The 21,519-nt window shown below is 34.0% G+C and overlaps 1 protein-coding gene across 1 annotated transcript; it reads left to right on the top strand.

Moving 5' to 3' along the window:
* Positions 1 to 5,667: 5,667 nt before the first annotated feature.
* Positions 5,668 to 10,998, top strand: LOC109167844. The gene is made up of 6 exons (XM_019316915.1): positions 5,668 to 6,390; positions 8,203 to 8,412; positions 8,449 to 8,866; positions 8,937 to 9,610; positions 9,700 to 10,401; positions 10,648 to 10,998. The coding sequence occupies exons 1-6, from the start codon at positions 5,668 to 5,670 to the stop codon at positions 10,996 to 10,998; spliced, it is 3,078 nt and encodes a 1,025-aa protein (XP_019172460.1).
* Positions 10,999 to 21,519: the final 10,521 nt, after the last annotated feature.

The raw sequence follows: 21,519 nt of genomic DNA, 5'->3' as shown, positions 1-21,519 counted from the left end.
TACTTTTATTATATTTTTAATATTTGAAAATAATTTATATATTGATAAAAGAGAATATCTTAGAAAAATTATTAATAAAAGAAAATAATTTTTAAGGTGATGTGAAAGTGTGATCACTTTTGCAAGTATAGTGGATATAGATTTGCATGCATGTAGAGTGAATAGTGATTAATTACAAATTTAGTAATATGATAATATGACTCAATTGTAAGTGAAAAAAAAAAAATTACATGGATACAGATAGCGTAAGCCCTAAGGAGAGCAATTTTCCACCCAAAAATGTAACTAGGGAATTTTGCGACTCTATTACAAGGCAGTATCTGTTCTATACTTTTTTTTTTTTAACTATTGAAGAACAAAGAGTCAATTCCCTATCACCGGGATTCAATCTTGTGACTTTTCCTCAAGAGGAGCCACAGAGGTGCCATCTAAACACAAGGTGCTTGGCAAAATGAGTATTGTTTGATAAATAATGAATTGATTTAGGTCTGTGAGGAAATCCGAAACATGACTTTCAAAAGTTATTTTCCAAATTTTCCTGTGTTTGGGCATTCAAAGAAAGAAAAATATTTGGTGGACTTCCATTTTATACTTCCAACTTTTACTCCCTCTCACATGTTCTTGATGTAGACACTTTCTGTGGACCCACATGATGAAAATAACAAATCCTTGTTTGCCACATCAGGGAGTAAAACTCTCAAAGAAAATAAAGGGAGTAGAATTTAGAAGTATGCATAGTAGAACTCTCAAAGAAAATAAAGTCAAAAGAAAATATGCATGCCTTTTAACACTACTACTACTAAATATTTTTATGTTGAGTACACTTGTGTGAGACCGTCTCACGGGTCTCAATTTGTGAGACAGGTCGAATATTTGATTAATAGGTCAGATCCTTTACCTCATTAATCAAAGATCCGACCTGTCTCACGAATTGAGATTCATGAGACGGTCTCACACAAATTTTTGCCATTTACGTTCATTTTCAAAAATTTGAATCAAATAAAAAAAATGTAATTTCTAAACTTTAAACCAAACATAAAAATATAATTTTATGAGTTTTAGATAAATATCAAAACAATTTCAAAAATTCAAAAATAGAGTCATTTTTTGAAAATTATTTTTCAAAAAATATTTTTTAAGTTTCCAAATACACCCTTTCTATGGTATTTTCACTTTATTTTTCCAAAAGTTTTATTCATCCCCAAAAGTTTTGAGAGAAAGAATGATGACAATCCTAACAAATCTCGATTTTGTTTTTTTTTTTTTTGGTAAACTCTACCTTAAAGCATTTCAAGTAGTAGCTATTTGAAGTGTAATAGTAATAATCAATTAATTATTAAAATAATTCTTAAAATTAAATTATGATGAAATTTATATTTAAAATAGAAAAATACTTTAAGAATAAATGAATAATTAAATAAATAAAACATTATACTCATGTCGCAATAAATTATTTTATATGTTACTATGTAATAATTATTATTTTACTAATAAACACTTTTTTTACAAACAATTAATATTACTTTAAGTTGAAACAATTAACAAAATGTTAGTTAACAAAATTGTCAAATTAGCATTCCTTATATGTAAGGATTATGCTACAGAGATAAAAAGTTTTCATTAAAATCCTTCATGATCTAATGTGACAGTACAAGTAGATTCATTTCTTAACGCAAGATGGGGTCAGTCAATTCATGGTAACAGAAAATAAATAAAAAAAAAATTATATTAACAGGTCAGATGGTGAAAAACTGAAAATTTATTTATATGTAAACAAAATTCCTTTTGGCTGAACAATTAGAAGGATGGTAGTGAAATTGGAACTATTGAAACACTTCGATCACACTATACTCTAGAATCTCTACTTAAAATTTTGTGGATTAGCTAGATAAATAGTTAAAATTACAATTTATAGAGATAGTAGTTGGAGCATATCGTTCAAAATTCAGTGATAGTGGTTTTGTTTATGAGGTGAGGTCACAGCCACAATAATGCTTAAAGTATTCAATAGAATTGAACGCAACAAAAGGACAAGACATATTGCAATTTTATATTCTTATTTAGTCGGTGATCAAAAAAAGGCTTTTTCTTGTCTTCAACTCTTAATCATTAACATCCTCTATTCTTCTAGCTGCTGTTACGATTTCTTATCCCAAGACTGAATTCTTGATCCCAAGGATCTCAAACATTCGACTCGATAAAATATTTAGAATGATGTAAATTACAACAATTCAGCGGGTAAATAAATTAAACAAGGCCAAATACTAGTACACACAAAGAATTCGCTTACTTTAAATATAATTTTATACTGTTATTGTTGAGTTTAAATCTTGCTCTCTTGCCCTAACAAGGTGTTTAGTTGGAATGATGAAATTAGGGGAGAAAGGAATTGTAATTTCGTGGAAAAAGAATGAAGTAGGAATTTAAATTATATTGTTTGGTGAGAAGGAATACAACGATTGGAATTAAAAGGAAAGAAGTGAATAAAAACTAAAATGTCTTTATATAATAATAATAATATCTATAATAGGTAGAAAAATGATGGTCAAATTTTTTAATTAAATGAATGGCTCAGATTGATCAAATTTTAATTTTTTCTTAAGATTTCCTAATTTATCAATATGATTATCCGTTAACTTTTCCGTTAAATATTATCTTTTCCGTTAATTTCTGTTAGTTCACCGTTAACTTAATCATTGATTTCAATAAGAAAGGTCTTAGGTTCGAACCCCATCCCAATCAAAGTTGGCATAATTAGTACTCTATTTTATTTTTATTAAATTAAATAATAATTTAGTAGCTACAAAAAAAATGCATTTCTTTAATTTAGAATTATGTGTCTACAATGTTTTTATTCAAAAAAAAAAATTACTCATTAGCAATAAATTAAATTAGAGAAATAATTTTATTAGTTATATTGTCTTTATTTTTTTACAATATAAAAATTCTTTACATTCAAATTCATCAATTGATTATATTCGCTACATTGTCCTTACAATGTCTTTATTAAAAAACAAAAAATTATTCATTATCAATAAATTAATTAAGAGAAATAATTTTATTAGTTATATTGTCTTTATTTTTCTCCAATGTAAAAATTCTTTACATTCAAATTTATCAATTGATTATATTCACTACATTGTGTATTATCTTTTTTTTTTGTGCACTATTTTTTAATTAAATATCAAAGTTATAATACAAAATAATGCTATATATTTATTTACCAAGTATTTTATTAATACCATGAAAAAATTAAAAAAAAATATATATATAATTAATAAAGCCAATCATATTAACTACTTGGGATTTATTGACAAAGAGAGTATTCAAATCACACAACAAATTGAAGTGAGAACTACCTCGCAATGTCCTTGTTTGACAATTAGCAGTTAGCAGTTTGCGTTAGCGGATTTGACCAGCGAATTATATCAACGATTTGTAAAAAAATATTTGAAAAAATTAGTTGTTTAGATTAACATGTAAAAAATGACCTAAGGGTATACATATATTTAATAATAATAATAATAATAATAATAATAATAATAATAATAATAATAATAATAATAATAATAATAATAATAATAATAATAATAATAATAATAATAATAATAATAATAATAATAATAATTGTTTTAAAAAATAAAAAATAAAAAAAATTATAATTAAGCCAATCATATTAACTACTTGGCGGATTTATTGACAAAAAGAGTATTCAAATCACACAACAAATTGAAGTGGGAAACTACTACCTCGCCTATTTCCTTGTTTAGCAATCAAGGATTGAACTCCCAACCTTCCAAATGGAAGTCCAACCCGGATACCATTTGACCACATAGTCCTGGTTATGTCTCGTATTTGGTTTCAACCATACCTATACAATTACTTTATTGACAATTATAATCAATCTTGACTATATTATCTTGCATTTGTAAACTTAGAATTACCTATTTAAATACGCAAATACAACATTCAATTATCTATGCATGAACAATTTCAATATAATCTTTCCTTGATATACTTTGAAGTACTTATTTAAAAAAAAAAAAAAAAAAAGCATTGGGCATTATCCCAATCGCGCAATGCGCGTAGAAAACTAGTAATCATCATAAGAAAGATAAAATGATAATTTATCATGGAATTACAATTCCACAAAGTGTGGAATTGCAATTCCTAGGGTGACAATTCCATGGTTAGAAGGAATTGTAATTCCGTAAAATTGCAATTCTCTGCAACCAAACCATGGAATTGCAATTCTACGAAGTTTGTAGGAATGGAATTACAATTTCATAAAGTTTGGTACGAACAGAATTGCAATTTCGATCATCCTATCAAATATCTTATAAATATTACGTAGTATCTACTGAACTAATAAGTTAACATCCTGCAGGATGTTGCGATTTCTGAATGAAATGAAAGCCCTCATCTCTTTTGCATCTTAGACCGGAATTTTGAACACATTTTAATTTGCTTTATTTTAAATGTGGTCATCTATCTATACCTAGTCAACTTCTTATTAGTTATTATTCAATTATTAATTAGATCGTTGGATGGCGGAAAAGCTCTCGACTTAACGATGTCCTAGAGCGTAGTACGAAGAAAACCAAACGGGCAGCGTAGGACTGGCAACGCTGGCATCCGCAGAGGTGCAGATGACGGAAGGGGAGGAGGTGGTGCTTGAGACGCCGGCGGATGCGATGGGGGAGGTGGGCATCTCCTCTCTTCCGATGTCAGAAGCTGCGGTGGGTTCGTTCCCGTTGGGGATCACCCCTGTGGTGGCCCAAGAGAATGCGCCACCGTGGAAAACTTATGCTGAGAGTGTGGCTGGGACAAGCGCTGCGGCCGAAGATCTGGCAGTGGACTGCCCCGATCCGATGAATGCTCATGACGAGATTGAGGCGGATGAAGATGATGACCCTCTATGCCCTACGATCAGGCTGACCAAGGAAGAAGTGGAAAAGATCCGAGCACCCTGGCGAAAGACTCTGATTGTCAAAGTAATGGGGAGGAAAGTCGGTTATGCTTACATGCTAAGGCGGCTAACAGCCATATAGAAGCCAAAAGGAAGCCTGGAGTTGATCGCTCTAGACAATGACTACTTTCTGGTGAGATTCGGATCGATCGAAGACCTAGAATTCGCAATGTATGAAGGCCCTTGGATGGTGCTAGATCATTACTTAATGGTCAAGCCTTGGAAGCTAGATTTCGACCCCCTGAATGACAAAACGGAGAAAGTTTTAGTCTGGGTACGTATTCCTTACATTCCTGTGGAATATTATGATGTCATTTTCTTGCGAAAGCTAGGGAACCGAATTGGGCGCACGATCGGTGTAGATCGAGCCACCAGTCTGGTGTCGCGTGGCAAGTTTGCCAGGCTCTGTGTAGAGGTAGACATGTGCAAACCTTTGATCTCTAAATTTACCTATGAAGAGAAGGTTCTTCATGTGGCCTACGAAGGCATGCACATGATATGCTTTGTGTGTGGTCTGTATGGACATTCCAAAGAGGCATGCCCGCCCCTCCAGAAGGAGGTAATGGAACCGGCCGCAGATGGGGGGAACTGAGGTAGGGATTCAGCCAGAGAAACCGGTGACTGGTGAAGTCAGAGACCCAAAGGTGCCGTTTCGCACGTAAATGATTGCACCAAAGAGGGGGGGAAGGCCTCAGGCGATGGGGACTGCCCGACAGCCACGCCAGTCTATTGGTCAAGGGGAGGGTATGAAGCGCAGATCAGATCCTGTGGCTCTTGCTACCAGATTTGCGCCACTGGATAACGAGGATGATATGGTGGTAGTAGAGGACGCGCAACCTGGGGAAGCAGGGAACATGGGGGATGTTGAGGGGCCGGGACACGCAGCGGGTACCAATGCTGATGACAGGGCAAGCGGCCAAGGCATCCGATCTTTGACCACAGGCGGCGACAGAAGTAGGAGGCCGAACGTAGTGGTGTCAGAAAAGCAAATCGCCAATACGCCGCCGGTGTCGCAAGGGACTAAATCGGGTGCAGTGGTCTTGGTGGCCAGAGCAGGCCGGGAAAACAGCGGGAGGTCAAGGCGGGCAACGGAGGAGGACGAGCACGTTGTGGTCCGAGGCGAGAAAGGGGGACTGGTGATAAGTTCTTCTCGGGTGTCTGTGGGTGACACTGATGGCGATGTACCGTCACCAGTGTGGCAACCTACAAAGGAACACCATAGTGACCCGCCGGGAAGCTTCGACGATGAGGGGGATGCAGTTATGGATCTGGAGGTTGATCCAGCGCAGCATGAGAATGGAGGTAACGGGGGGCAGTTATGGATCTGGAGGTTGATCCAGCGCAGAATGAGAATGAAGGTAACGGGGGAACTCAATGAGCACCCTCGCTTGTGTTTTCTTTTATGGTTTGTTTGTTTTCGGGTGAGTTTTTTCCCAAAATGGTCCCTTGACTATTGCTCATTCTCAATTTTGCATTTCGACTTTTAATTGCACCTAATGTGGTCCCTTGACTTTTAAAAACTCCCCCAAATTGGTTCTCCGTTAGAAATTCCGTCTATTGAGTGTTAAAATGAAGGGCATTTTCGTCCATTTACCTATTATATGCCTAATATACTCTGAAAAATAGTCAAGGGACCATTTTGGGAATAGTCGAGGGATCATTTTGAGAAAAACTTGTTTATTTATTTCATTTTTGTTTATTTCCATTTCTGTAAGACTATCAAATTAGAGTTTCTATACATTTTTTTTTACAAATATAAATAGTTAAAATCCACAATCAAACCTCAAAATTTTAAACTTTCTATACAAATTTGTTCCTTCTGTCTAAACATACAAACTTTTCCTCTAATCCTATCAAGTTTTACAATAAGTTCTGTAAATTTCAAAAATATAATACTCATATACTTTTTATGTTCACACACACACACACACACACACACACTAAAACTTCAATAGACAATCAATCACTATGTATCATATTAAATATTATTTTTACCATTGAAAATAACATTACTATTTTTATCAGTTTAGACACTCAAAATGTACTCTTCACTTCTCGGTCACTATGCCTTTTGAAAATAAAATTATTATTTTTACAATCAATCGCTATGCTCTGGCACTTCTTCGAACTGAGAAGTACGCGTCACTTCTCGGTCAATGACAAAATCTTAGAAAATATTTTTGGAAAGTTGGCTTAACTTAGCCTGTAAGGCCATTAGTTTCATTCCAATGTTAGTGCAAACCATAGCTACCATTTCCAAATGACTATCTACCTAGAAGTACATCATGCTAAAGAGAGTCTAGAACTATGGCTATCAATTTTATGTCTTAAAGGACAAGTAAAATAAACCAAATGCAAAAATAATTAGCACAAAACAAACAATTCTAAACCTAAAGTCTCATCATTTACCAATAATACAAGTTCTTGTCATTTTGAAGTTTGTTTGTATTTTATATATGAATGTTAATAAACTTAAATTTGAAATTTAAACTTGTTTACCATAGTACGTAAACAAATAATAATTTTATTTTAACTATAAAAATAATATTTAATGTAATACATAGTGATTGATTGTCTTTTGAAGTTTTAATATGATTATATGATTATATGATTATATGATTTTGAAGTTTTAATATGATTATATGATTATATGATTATATGATTATATATATATATATATATATATATATATATATATATATATATATATATGAGTATTTATGAATGTTACGAAATTTATTGTAAAACTTGATAGGGATAGGGGACAAATTTGTACGTTTAGACAAAAGGAAAAAAATTGTAGTGAACGTTTAAAATTTTGAGATTTGATTGTGGATTTTAAGTATTTATATTTGTAAGAAAAAATGTATAGAAATTCTAATTTGATAGTGTTAAAAAATGGAAATAAATAAATGAGTTTTTCTCAAAATGATCCCTCGACTATTTCCAAAATGGTCCCTCGACTATTTTTCAGAGTATATTAGGCATATAATAGGTGAATGGACGAAAATGCCCATCATTTTAACACTCAATAGATGAAATTTCTAACGTAGGACCAATTTGGGGGAGTTTTTAAATGTCAAGGGACCACATTGGGTGCAATTAAAAGTCGAAATGCAAAATTGAGAATAAGCGATAGTCGAGGGATCATTTTGGGAAAAAACTCTTTTCGGGTGTTCTCGTTTCTGTTCCTTTTCTTGTTTGTTTACGGATTGCTTTTTCTGGAACGTCAGGGTGCGGGTGGCAAGCCGTTCCTGCGCGCCCTTAAGCATTTTCTTAGGACGCACCGTCCTTTCATTTTGGGCCTTTTCGAGCCCAAAGTATCAGGTGCCCAAGCTAACGCCATTTGCATGAAGTTGGGTTTCTCGGACTGTGTCCGGGTAGAAGCTGTTGGCTTTAGTGGTGGCATCTGGGTTTTCTGGAAAGACCCGATGCAGATAACGGTACTCAAAACTCACCCCCAATTTATGCTTTTGTAGGTAGATGTGCAAAACCAACCACCTGGATTCTTAGCACCGATCTACGGTAGGCCCGCCCACCACTTAAGACGGCGGTTATGGAAGGACCTCCGGCAGTCGGCACACGGCATTCATGGGCCATGCCTCATCGCCGGGGATTTCAACACGGTTCTGAACAGGGAGGAGACAAACAACTACAGTTCTTTTTCTTCCCATCGGAGTTCTGACTTTGCTAATTGGATACAAGATGAGGGCCTCATTGACGTGGGCTTCTCGGGGCCCAATCTTACTTGGGTCAAAGACGGGACCAGCGAAGCATTAAAAGGGGCCCGGCTCGATCGTGCTCTGTGCAACATGGATTGGCGTATTCAGTTCCCAGATGCGTGTGTTACCCACCTAGCGCGTTTAGCATCTGATCATGCGCCCTTTGTTTCTACAGGTACAGGGACGGCGGCAAGCAACATAACACGCACCTTTCTTCTTCCAAGCGGTTTGGCTCACGTATCCAGACCTGCATGGGATAGTTGAACGAGCTTGGAAACCTACTCTCAGTGCGGTGGAAAATGCGCTCCACCTGGCTGCCGAACTGGCAGTTTGGAACAGGGATTCTTTTGGATGTGTCTTTAAGCGAAAATGGTCCATCATGGCCCAGATACAAGGTCTTCAGAGGGCCATGGCTATTAACTACCACAGTGGAATGGTGAAGTTGGATACGAAGCTCAGAGAAGAAATGGAAGATGTCCTCCACCGTAACACGGCCTTCTATCACGCAGCTGCGACGATTCGCAAGTCCCGGAATGTTGTGCACAGGCTGGCGGACGATAACAGCGAGTGGATTTCGAAAGACACGGGGATTCGGGATCACATTCGTAATTTCTTTATCCAGCTCTTCTCTTATGCAGGTGATAGGGACCCCATGGAACAGATGTTTGCGAGTTTCCCGCGAATAAGGACCAGGAACTGGGCGTGTTTTAACCGACAGGTCTCCAAGGAGGAGGTTCATAAAGCCCTGAAGGACATGCAGCCTTTTAAAGCACCAGGTCCAGACGGGTTTCAGGCGGGCTTCTACCAGCAAATGTGGGACACAACCGATGATAGCATTTTTTGTTTGGTTAAAGAGGCTTTCGCAACGGGCAACCTACCTGCTGGCCTAAATGATACTCTTATCGTTCTAATCCCAAAGGTTAAGGCTCCGGAAACCATCAAACAATTCAGACCCATAAGCCTATGCAACGTAAGCTACAGGATCATTACGAAGACTATAACCAACAGGCTCAAGATCATCCTACCAAGATCGTAGGACCGTTTCAGAGTTCTTTTGTACCTGGCCGCCAGATTTCAGATAACGTGCTCATTTTCCAAGAAGTTATGCACTCAATGCGTGACAAACGTGGTACGAAGGGGTTCATGGAAATCAAGCTGGACCTTGAGAAAGCCTATGACCTTCTGTCTTGGAACTTCATTCAGGATACTCTGGAGCATGTCGGGTTTACGGCTAACTTAAAGAATCTCATGATGTCCTGCATTCGAACCTCGAGGTTTTCGCTTATTTGGAATGGGGAGCGGTTGGAGTATTTTTGCGGGGAGTGGGGCATCAGACAAGGGGATGCTATGTCGCCAGCCATTTTCGTTTTGTGCATGGAGCGGCTAAGTCAACTTATCGACTCCAAGGCTAAGGACCGCACCTGGAAAGGTATTCAACTTGTGCCAAATGGACCTATTCTAACCCATCTTTGTTTTGTAGATGATATGATCCTCTTCATGGAAGCGACTCACGATCAGGTGGAGGTAGTGAAAGATTGTCTAGAGTGTTTTTGTAAAGCCTCCGGTCAAAGGGTCAGCCTGGGTATGTCTCAAGTTTTCTTCTCGAAAAGCACAGATCAAGGCTTAGCGGATGAGATAGTCAACAGGTTAAACATTGAGCGAACAAACGACTTGGGGAAATACCTGGGAGTACCAGCTTTACATGGAAGGGTTACTTGCAATAATTTTTCTCATATGATGGACAGGATATCAAGCCGCCTCGAATGATGGAAAGCTAAGACCCTTTCGCTGGCAAGTCGTGCCGTTTTGGCCAAATTTGTTCTGAACGCAATCCCAGTCTACACCATGCAGACTGTGGCTCTACCTAAAGGCATCTGCATGGAAATTGAAAAGAAAACAAGGAGATTTATTTGGGGCAACAGCGACACATCAACCAAAATGAGTCTTGCTAACTAGGATTTCGTCACTTCGCCAAAAGATGTTTGCGGCTTGGGTGGGAAACGATTGACTGAGATGAATGTGGTGTGCATGGCAAAGCTTGGATGGAGGCTTAAGACGGAGCCAAACAGCCTCTGGGCACAAACCATCAACACGAAATACAGGATACTAGGAAAGGGCTTAGGGAACTCGCCAGGGAGGAAGAACGTTTCTAATGTTTGGCGGGGAATTGCTGTAGCTTGGGGGACTATGGAGGAGGGTCTAACTCGCATTGTTCGAAGTGGCAGAGAAACGCAATTTTGGATGGATAAAAGGCTCTCCCCGGAGCCTCTCTATGCGAAGCTACAAACCCCTCTTGCTCTGGGATGAAGCTTTATGCAAGTGTTAGAGATTACTGGGATGAAGCTTGTGGTTGGCGATGGGAATGTCTGGAAAATGCGTTTCCCATAGAGCTAAAAGAAAGACTCGCAAGTTTCATCTTAACGCTTAGCCATATGCCTGACACGATTGGGTGGAGCCTAGAACAAAATGGGAAGTTCTCGATTAGCTCGATGTACGATTATATTATAAGGGATTCAGACAGTACAACCGAGGGGGACTGGAGGGGCCTGTGGCGGATCCACGTCCCAACCAGGATCTGCATGTTCATGTGGTTAATTCGGCATCGACGGATTCTCACAAATGCTGAACGAGCAAGACGCAAACTAACAACTAACACTTTTTGTTTTCAGTGTGCAGGCAGAGTTGAGGATCTTGATCACCTTTTCAGGTTCTGTCGGGCTGCTAGTGTCATCTGGAAAGAGACGCTCCACCAAAGGCTGTAAGAGAGAATGGAAGCCATGCCCTGGACCGAGTGGCTCGCGACAAACATGAAAGGGGACTTAATGCAAGGTTTCGATGACGACTGGTCGGAGAAGTTTTGCACGAGGATCTGGTGGTTATGGCGATGGAGGAATGACGAGGTGTTTAACCACCACTCGCTGCCGACGAACCAGAAGCTGGAATGGTTGACAAGGTTCGATATTGAGGTTAAAGCTGCGTTCACAAGGCGAGTAAACCCGGAAAATGGAGGTAGGTCTCCAGATAGAGCTCAAGTGGGCTGGAAGAAACCGCCTAGTGGGTGGATGAAGCTGAACGTTGATGGCTGTCTCAATAGCAATGGCATAGCTGGGTGTGGTGGCATTCTCAGAGATGATCAAGGGATTTGGCAAAGAGGCTTTACGTTTAATATTGGTCGGTGTCAAGCTGTGGAGGCTGAAGCTTGGTGAATCCTCCAAGGTTTACGTATGGTGGCGGAGTATGGCGTTCCGAGGCTCATCCTGGAATGTGACTCCAATAGGCTAGTGGATTATATGCAGGGCAGGCCGGAAGGACGGGGGTTAACGAGTAACGTCGCGTGGAGATGCTTATAGGAGGCGGCTCATTTTGCCCGAAGTTAGTTTCATTCATGTATTAAGAGAAGGCAACAGGATTGCAGACAAGTTGGCTGAGGCTGCCCTCACACACCCCTTGGGCCTTCGTGTTCTCACAGAAACTCCATGGGAGCTAAGAGAAGCTCTCATCCATGACAGCCTGGGAGCAACAATGCCTAGAAGGCGACCTCAGGCTCTTACTAGAGTAAATGGCCACAGCTGAGCTTTTTGGGTGTCCCCATCCCTCTGGATCCAAAAAAAAATAAAAAATCTATACCTAGTCAACTCATCTAATCAACAAGAGTTACATGTGGGCCATGTGGCCTTGTAATTTGTCCACCAGTAATTAGCTCATATTTTTCAACAGCCCTATTCATTTAATTAAAATAAAAATTTGTGTGAAATTGTTTCAATTATTCTTATTCGTGAAACAAGTTAGATTGTAGACAATTGCAGGTATGTTAATATCATAATTTCAGTTATAATATTTATCATTAGTAAAATTAATTTTATCCATCATACTTTCACATTAAGTATTACAATATATATTATAAGTAACGATTTATTTTTAATTCAAATTGGTATTAAATTTTTTATAATAAGTATTACAATTTCTTTCATAAGTAACATTTTACATGTAAGTATTACAATATTTACACTAAAATTACACTTTGTAAATTGTAAGTATCACAATTCTAGTTATAAGTATTACAATATTTATATTAGTAAGAATCATTTTACCCTAAATAGTAGTATCACAATTTCACATATAAATATTACAATAATCTATTATAGGTAACAATTTATTTATTTCAACTTGGTAATAAATTTTCTATAATACGTATTTGATTGCAGTATATTTTCAAACAAATAAACTCGGAGTAACGAGTTATCGATCCACAGGGAAGTGGGGTATTAAGCACTAGATACTAATTTATTCACAAGAAGCTTATCCTAACGAAAGACATGCTTGAGCAATGACAAAAACTAAATAAAAGAACAATTATGCAAGTTTGTGGAAACAATTGAGAAAGAGTAAGATTCATGGGATTCATGTATTTAATCACCTAGTGTCAATCCTAAGAACAATATTAAAATTTGGGTTTAACAAGTGTGAGAATGCAAAGGTGGTATAGAGTTACTCCCGTAAACTCTAACCTAAGTGAATATTCGCTCCCGCGATATAAACACAGAACAATGAAAGAACAAGCATTCGTAATAAATCCCTAATTACTACCATCTCCCGATGTGCAACAATCAAGAATTAAGGTCCATAACATATTTGCCAACTCCCAAGGTGCAACAGTTAAGTACAATTGTGTCAATGTGTGTGCCCTAAATTATGTCCAACTCCCGTTGTGACACAAACAAAGCTATGAAGCAAGTAATTTGGGCCCTAAACTACTAGCAACAACAATATGAATCACAATTGCAACACAATTAAGTTAAAACCCAAATAATAATAAATTAAAGCATTAAAGAACTAGGCGCATAGGTTTATAAACACTTTACCCAAGAATCTCTAAGAAAACTTAGCCACACCCGGCTAAGATGCAATACATATCAATAATTAGGAGTATACAAATAATCGAAAAGAGTACAAGGATTAAACCAAGCGATTATCCCGGCCAAATCTCATTAGCTTGCTACTTGCTTTCCAATATAATTTGTGGCTCTCAATTCTCTTCTTTCTTTTCTCCAAAACTCTTAATAATCCCTCTAGGGTTGAACCAAAGTGGGATTTTATAGCAGGAACCAAACCTGGGGCAAAATGGGAAACTTCGCTTGGAATTTGGAAGCTGCCAAAATCGCGCCCAGGCCGACTCAACGCGTCGAATCCAAAGCGTCGATTTTCTGGGGTCTCGGCTGGACTTCTCGACGCGTCGAGACATCACTTGACGCGTTGAGTCTTCGGCTGAAGCTTTCGGACCCTAGGGCTCGACGCGTCGAGTCCTCTGTTGCTTCTCGGACTCGGCTGCTAGTCTGGTTCGACACGTCGAGTCTGATTCTCGACGCGTGAAATCTTCTATGTACGCACCTTTCGATCCACTTTGCGTCCAAACTTGTCCTAGAACTTTCCTTGCTTTTGCACTTGACCTATAATGGTTCCAAAACACTAACAAACACCGTAAAACATTCAAAACAAGTGTAAACCATATCTAAATGATAAAGCAAGGGAAAAAGCAATTAATGTGACATTTTCATGAACTAAAACTCCAAAAATATGCTCCAATCAACAATAGAAATATGCACAATTAAACTCACATCAGTAATATGATTTCATTATAAGTAACAAGCAACTATCTTAGATTCGACCCGTCTCAGCTCACGAATCTCACACAAGTGTGACTCTTCAATTTAAAAAGTTGTATGTATAATTTTGAATGCCAAACTTTCCTCACAACTCCTACTATACCTTAAAAACTGGTAGATAGGATAAATTACGGGATGTTCTTCAATTGGTCTACAAACTCCAAAAGTTTGTATATTGATGCCTACAAGAAGGTAAAATAAAAAATCTCAAAAACCCCCACACTCCAACTCGACAGAGTATTTGAATATATATATATATATATATTATATATATATATATATATATATATATATATATATATATATATATATATATTATAGTAACTCAGTAGCTCAGTAGAGAAGGTCAAATGCCCACACTACTGTTGTTAAGTTTCGAATATTGGTCTTATCTTAAATACTGTTTACTGAACCAGTGAGCGAAATTCGCGTATGTGTGAGCAGTATATATATACTACATGCATGTATCGTGACAATTCCAATGCTTGGGGAGTTGAAGCATGGAAGTATCCGACCAGTTTTTTAGTGTTGGTGTTACATTGGACGGGGACGAAGGTGATGTCAACGGCTACATTGAGAGGGCACTTTTGCGTTTTTTTTTTTTTTTTTTTCAAAGTGGAAGAGAGAAGTAAAATAATAATAATAATAATAATAATAATTATTATTATTATTATTATTATTATTATTATTATTATTATTATTATTATTATTATTATTATTATTATTATTATTATTATTATTATTATTATTATTATTATTATTATTGTTGTTGTTGTTGTTGTTGTTGTTGTTATAAACAAAAAACCAAAAAAAAAATAACAAAAAAACCAAAAAAAAAAAAAACAAAAAAAAAAAAAAACCTAAAACTTACCTTGCAAACTTGGGCTATGTTTGTCATACCTAGCATATGCATGAAAATTGAAAACTAAAAAGCTAGTAGTTAATAATTTAATTAATTAAAATTAGAATACTATGACTATGTGGTCTAATGGTACTTGGATTGGACTTTTATTTGAAAAGGTTGTAAGTTCGAGTTTCAGTGGAGGCGTTATTTGTTCTCTGTGTTTATCTATTACTACATTGTAATAGAGTTTCAAAAAATTAAAATTAGTTGTTAAATGGACATTAAATGAGATATTAAAGTTTTGATAAATAATGCCATTTTTGTAAATTAGTAAACATTAAACTCCTCATATTTTATCAAACAAAAATTATAGTTTATTTATAATTTAAAATAAGTTATTAAGTTCAAATTAAAAATAAACATTACTAAACAGAGTCAAGGTTTCTCTTTTTTCCACCTGGCGACAGCCCCAAACCAAAGAAAGAAAAAAAGAAAACAAAAGAAAAAAATCTTTTGCAAGGCATACCCACACGGCCACACATTCTTCTCATCTACTCTTTCTTTTCCACCTCACAAAAACCCACCCAAAATCCCAAAAAAAAAAAAAAAAAACACCCCACTATTTTTTTTGAAAACAAAACACCCCACTATAAGAGTTGCTATAATGACTATTATTATATTTTTAATTTTTAATTTTCTTTTCTTATTTTGATATTTATTTGTGCCACTTCAAATTTTGCTAACTGATATTTATTAGCTCATACATAGGTGTGGGTATGCCTTGCAAAAGATATTTATTAGCTCATACATTTGGCCCACAATTAGAATGGTTAAAATAATTATTGTTTTTAATTTATTAATTGTTGACTACTAATGGGACGATATATATATATATATATATATATATATATATATATATATATATATATATATATATATATATTGAATTTAGACTTTTCCGTCCAATTGTGGTGGTGAATGAAAATTTTATTAATCTACTTTTCTATCAATTATATTTTTCTTTTTTGTAGTTAAAGCAATAGATATGTAATTAGGGATGAGTTTTGAAAAAAATTCACCCACAAACGTTAACGGGCCGGGTTAGGATTTATTTTATGACATGTAATAATACAAGTCACCTTCTAAATTCACTACACACATAAATATGCAATGTTATTGACTCTAATACATCAACTTTAATTTTAAGTGACGTAAATGGACAAACAAAATATTTTGTTTTCATATAAATTGGCTTCGAAAATGATATTAAAAAAGAACAGGTTATATGTGACAAAAAAAATCTGTTTTTTTTATAGAAAGAAAATGAGCATTTGATCTGAGTATACATTTTATTTTGTATTGTGTGAAAGAGTTTTGTGCAACGCTATTATTATTATTATTATTATTATTATTATTATTATTATTATTATTATTATTATCGTTATCGTTATCGTTATCGTTATCGTTATCGTTATCGTTATTATTATTATTATTATTATTATTATTATTATTATTATTATTATTATTATTATTATCCACTATTTCGCTTTTGTGAGAGTAAATCATATTCAATTTGAGTCACGCTCATAAATTTTGATTCTTATTCAATGGAATGCATGTCTAACTCAAAAGTCAAAACTTTTAACTTTTATTAGACATTTTATTTTTCTTTCTAAATTTGATTAATTTATTCTTTAGACACCCATTGAAAACCCCATAGTTTCTATTTGAAATTCAAATTTATACAACTCAAAAGTCAAAATATCACTAAGATATGCATAATACTATTTTTTTTTTTAATATTTAGGTGACATCAGCTTCGTCCAACTAATCCTGACTATAGAGCCATTATTGCAGATGCAAATCACGAGTTGCGCAATTAGTCCACATGTCAGATCCGACCAAGTTTTTGTGCGCTAACAAGAGATTCAATCCGTACCTTCCATCATCCTAGGTCTATTTCCTATTTATGTTTCCAGTTGGATTTGAACCCTTATTGCACATATTTTATTTGTTTAATTACACTCTTTAAGTTCAGTAACCTTTTTTTTTTTTTGAAAGCTTAACTTCAATAACCTAATTACACATAAACGATAAATTTAGTGATCTATTTAATACTTTTTCTTTTATTCTTCAAGTTTCGGTATTACAATTTTTTCGAAGGTGGACATAGGAATATGCGATGCAATGAAGAAAGAAAATCTATCCTAATACGGAAAACAAAAACAAAAAAAAAAAAACAAAAAAAAAACAAAAAAAAAAAAACAAAAACAAAAAAACAAAAAACAAAAACAAAAACAAAAAAAAAAAGAAAAAAGAAAAAAGAAAAAAAAAAAAAAAGAAGAGAACTTGAGTTATTCTTTTACCATTTATTTATGTAATACAATAGTATTATGCATATCCACTATTATCCAATTGCATAAAAAGAATAAATTCAATGACATGTTTGATACTTGTTTTAATAATAAATAATTTAAATTGATGCCAACTATCATATATAGTTGTGGCATCACAGTTATCATTTTTAATAGGTAGTCATAGATTTGAACTTCGGTTGTAAGAGTTTAGATTCTTTAGGTTCAAAATATTTAAGAAAGTAGTATAGAACAGATACTACATTGTACTATAAAGAATCATGAATATTTAAAAAAAAAAATAATTTAAATTGATTATTTCTATTCAATAAATTATGTACTCCTTTTTCATTCAAAAACCAAGGAAAAAATTGAACAAATTAAATGAGGCTGCTCTTATGCTTAAAGGGATTGAATGTTTCAATCTCCCTAGCACGTAGGGCATCATTATGAGAAGCCAGTAGTGTTGATATAAATAAAACCACCATAATTTAAGCATAGGGACATAGAGGCCCTATTTATTAGTAGAGTCTATTTTAAAACTTGTAATCACCATAATTTAAGCATAGGATACAAAAACTCTGTTTGGTAGAATTTATTTTAGAGCTTCTAACTTATTTTAAACTACAAAGAAGCCATAAGTTCTGTTTGGTAAACAAATGGAGCTTAAAATAATAGTTTATTTTAAAACACTATCTCATGTAGCGTTTCAAAGTAAACTCTTACTTTTTAATTTTTTTCTATATTAATTTACAAAAAAGACATCATTCACTCTTCAGTAATCAAAATTCTAATATCTTATTAGTTATGTCTTTTTACACTTATCAGCTAATTCAATAATTAATTTTACCAAACACTTCAATTAGTTAGCTTATTAGCTACTAACTTTTCAGGTAGACGTGCCAAACAGAGCCATAGTTTAAAATGTTTTAAAAAATAATTATTAACATTATTAAAATAATTAATACGGAGTATTTCATAAGAAATAAAATTATAACAGATTTATGTTTATTTGTTAAAAAACATAAATCAATCTGATTTTCATTTAAACAAAAAAAAAAATATTTTTTTTACTTTTTAACTAAATACTAGAAAATAAAAAATATTTTTAAAAAATAAATTAATTTTCAAAATTAATTTAAAAAAAAAAACATTTTTAGATTCCAACCCTAAAATGAAACAAGAATTATTCAATTCCTGCAGGCATATATAAACCAACGCTTGGACACAAATAACGTTGGGTAGGAATTTGACTTTGGAAAGAATTGTAAATTTAAATTATTTAACAAAGTTATATTCTTAGGTCTATTTATAAACATGGAAACATTTTCATTTTTAATGGTTAACTAAAAGTCTTTTAATGTTTGGTACAATTTTAAAAACATTAATAAATCTATTATAAATTTATTTTTTATAAAATACTAATTATTTTAATGATGATAATAAAAAGTATTTATTTTGAAGTAAAATTACAAATTAATTTTTATAATGGTTATAAATATTAATAATAATTATAATAAAAAAAATTTAAAAAAATAATTTTTATTTTGTAACTTATGATCATAAAAAAAAAATACATAAACTGATAAATATAATAATTTTGAACTAAATAATTAAAGAGAAAATTTTTTTTTTTTCTTTTGGGATGTGGGTTGGGACGACCAAGATTTTTATTGTTTGGCTTAGCCCGACCGAGATTCATATTTATTTAGGCAATGATAAATGTAATGTTTCTTTTGTCCATTTTTCGGGTCATGTCTGTTTATTAGTCAAAATCACTGTTTATTCTTTATTTATTTTATTTAATATTTTCTTATGATTTTTAAATTTGATTTTTTTGGTGTTTAATAGTTTTTAAAATTAGTTTTTGAAACCTAACCTAATGAAACTTTGAATTTTAAATAACTCTAGCTAGCATTTTAATCGAACCAGACACATAAAATGAGACTGATTGAGTAACTCTAAACTAAATAAAGTGAAGAAAAAAAAAGCTTAAATTATTATTATTATTTTTTTTGGGTTATTGGCCGTGCTAAGATTTGTTATTGTTTGGTTCGCCCGATCAATATTTTAGTCAATCATTGATAAATGTAATAAGTATAAACTAAATGAATTGAAGAAAAACTTAAATGCTTTTAAATCTTTTGAATTATGGGTAGCGCAGCCTTTTTTCATTAAAAAAAAAAAAAAAAGGTAGGGCAGTCTAGACAGATACTTTTATTGTTTTGTTCAACCCAACTAGACCTATATTTTAATCAGATTATTCCAATCCAATTCAAATAATAACCAGACAGATGACAAGTCAACCTGTCCATTTGACATCACTCAAAAGAGGGAAATAAGAAGAGAACTAAAATTGAGATATGAATAAAAAAAAATGTCTTCGGAGTAAACATCTCGGAAGACATTTTTCACCAAAAATGAGTCATTTTTCTTTGACCATAATGGATATTTTCTGTCGACTTAATGTTCCATTGATAACAAAACATTGGAAAATGACTTCTGAAAATCATTTTCTAGGTTTCAAACGAACGCTTAATTTTAATGCTTTTGAGAATAGTTCTAAGATTTTCTTTATTTTAAAACATTCTTAGAGTTCAATTCAAACTTATAATCATATAAAGGGAAGATGCATTTTTAGCCCATCAATTGTTCCTTACTAGCCATTTTAGTCAATAACTTTTCAAAATTGCAATATGTTCGTCCCGAAAGAAGGGAAAGTCTAAGGGGGGGAGGGGGAGGGGGAGGGGGAGGGGAGGGGGGGGGGATTGAATAGACTTTCTTAAAATTCTCTTAAGAAAATTTAAGTCAATTTTCTAAATAGTTCGGTTAAGAGCTAGCTACCAGCGGATTTCGCTAGTTACTCGCAACGGAAGTTTAAAAGACTGCTTGCAGGATTTTGGTAATGCAAAAGAAAAAAAAAATTGGCTGAGCAAGTAAACTAAAATTGTCTACTTAGTTTGTGCAATCGATTCAGTCAGTAAGGTTAGTGTAGTTAGAAATAAGGGTCAAATAGGCCATCGAACTGCACAAGATAATGCAATTAGGCCACTGAACCTAAAAAATCAACAATCGGGTCCCTAAACTAACAAATTTCAAACAAATCTTCCAATTTGTAGGTTTCCAACAGGTTAACAGGTCATCCTCCCAAATTAATTATTTTTTAAAAAATAAAATTTAAAAATAAATTATTTAAGTAATTAAAAAAAAAAAAAAAAAAAAAAAAAAAAAAAAAAAAAAAGAGAAACGGCCGGAGACGAAGAAACTTCTTCGTCTCCGGCCAGTTTCTTCGTCTCCACGGCCGGAGACGAAGAGTTTCTTTTTCTCCATGGCTGGAGACGAAGAAACTCTTCGTCTCCATTGCCGGAGACGAAGAAACTCTTCTTCTCCGGCCGTTTCTTTCTTTTATTTTTTTATTTTAAATTTTAATAATTAATTTTTAAATTTATTTTTTTTAAAATAATTAATTTGGTTGTTGACTTGTTAGAAACCTTCAAATTAGATGAATTGTTAGGAATTGGTTAGTTTAGGGACTCAATTGTTGGTTTTTTAGGTTCAGTGGCCTAATTGTATTATCATGTGCAGTTCGATGGCCTATTTGACCCTTATTCCGTGCAGTTATGAAAATAAATACTAAATGTAAAATGAGAAAGAGAGACAAGAATTTTTAAGTTGTTCGGCAACTTCGCCTACATTCACTCTTCTCCTCAACTCCGAGGAAGTTCTACTAATATTCAGTATAAATACAGTGAAAAAGTCACACAGTGTATCCACCAAGCATTGTTGACAGCAATCAATAACGTTCCTTCGATCCGTATGTACCCTCCTGCTATTTTTCAACAATTAATTTGGCTCACAACACCATGGATCTAGCTACCACAAAGTCCCCTTGTGCACTGAGCTTCTAAGCCCCAAACGGAATTGAGTTTTTGTTTGTTTTCACAAACAGGTTGACATGAATATAAAA

Source organism: Ipomoea nil, unplaced genomic scaffold (genome assembly GCF_001879475.1).
Source record: "Ipomoea nil cultivar Tokyo-kokei standard unplaced genomic scaffold, Asagao_1.1 scaffold3170, whole genome shotgun sequence".
Lineage (NCBI taxonomy): Eukaryota > Viridiplantae > Streptophyta > Magnoliopsida > Solanales > Convolvulaceae > Ipomoea > Ipomoea nil.
This window is presented reverse-complemented; position numbering and strand designations above follow the sequence as displayed.

What these genes read in the sequence shown, in the direction of transcription:
- LOC109167844 (XM_019316915.1), top strand. Translation starts at nt 5,668, where the DNA reads ATGGGGACTGCCCGACAGCCACGCCAGTCTATTGGTCAAGGGGAGGGT. An exon ending in TATGGTTTGTTTGTTTTCGG is followed by an intron (nt 6,391 to 8,202) that starts GTGAGTTTTTTC and finishes CTGGAACGTCAG; the next exon opens with GGTGCGGGTGGCAAGCCGTT. An exon ending in TACCAGCTTTACATGGAAGG is followed by an intron (nt 10,402 to 10,647) that starts GTTACTTGCAAT and finishes CTTGCTAACTAG; the next exon opens with GATTTCGTCACTTCGCCAAA.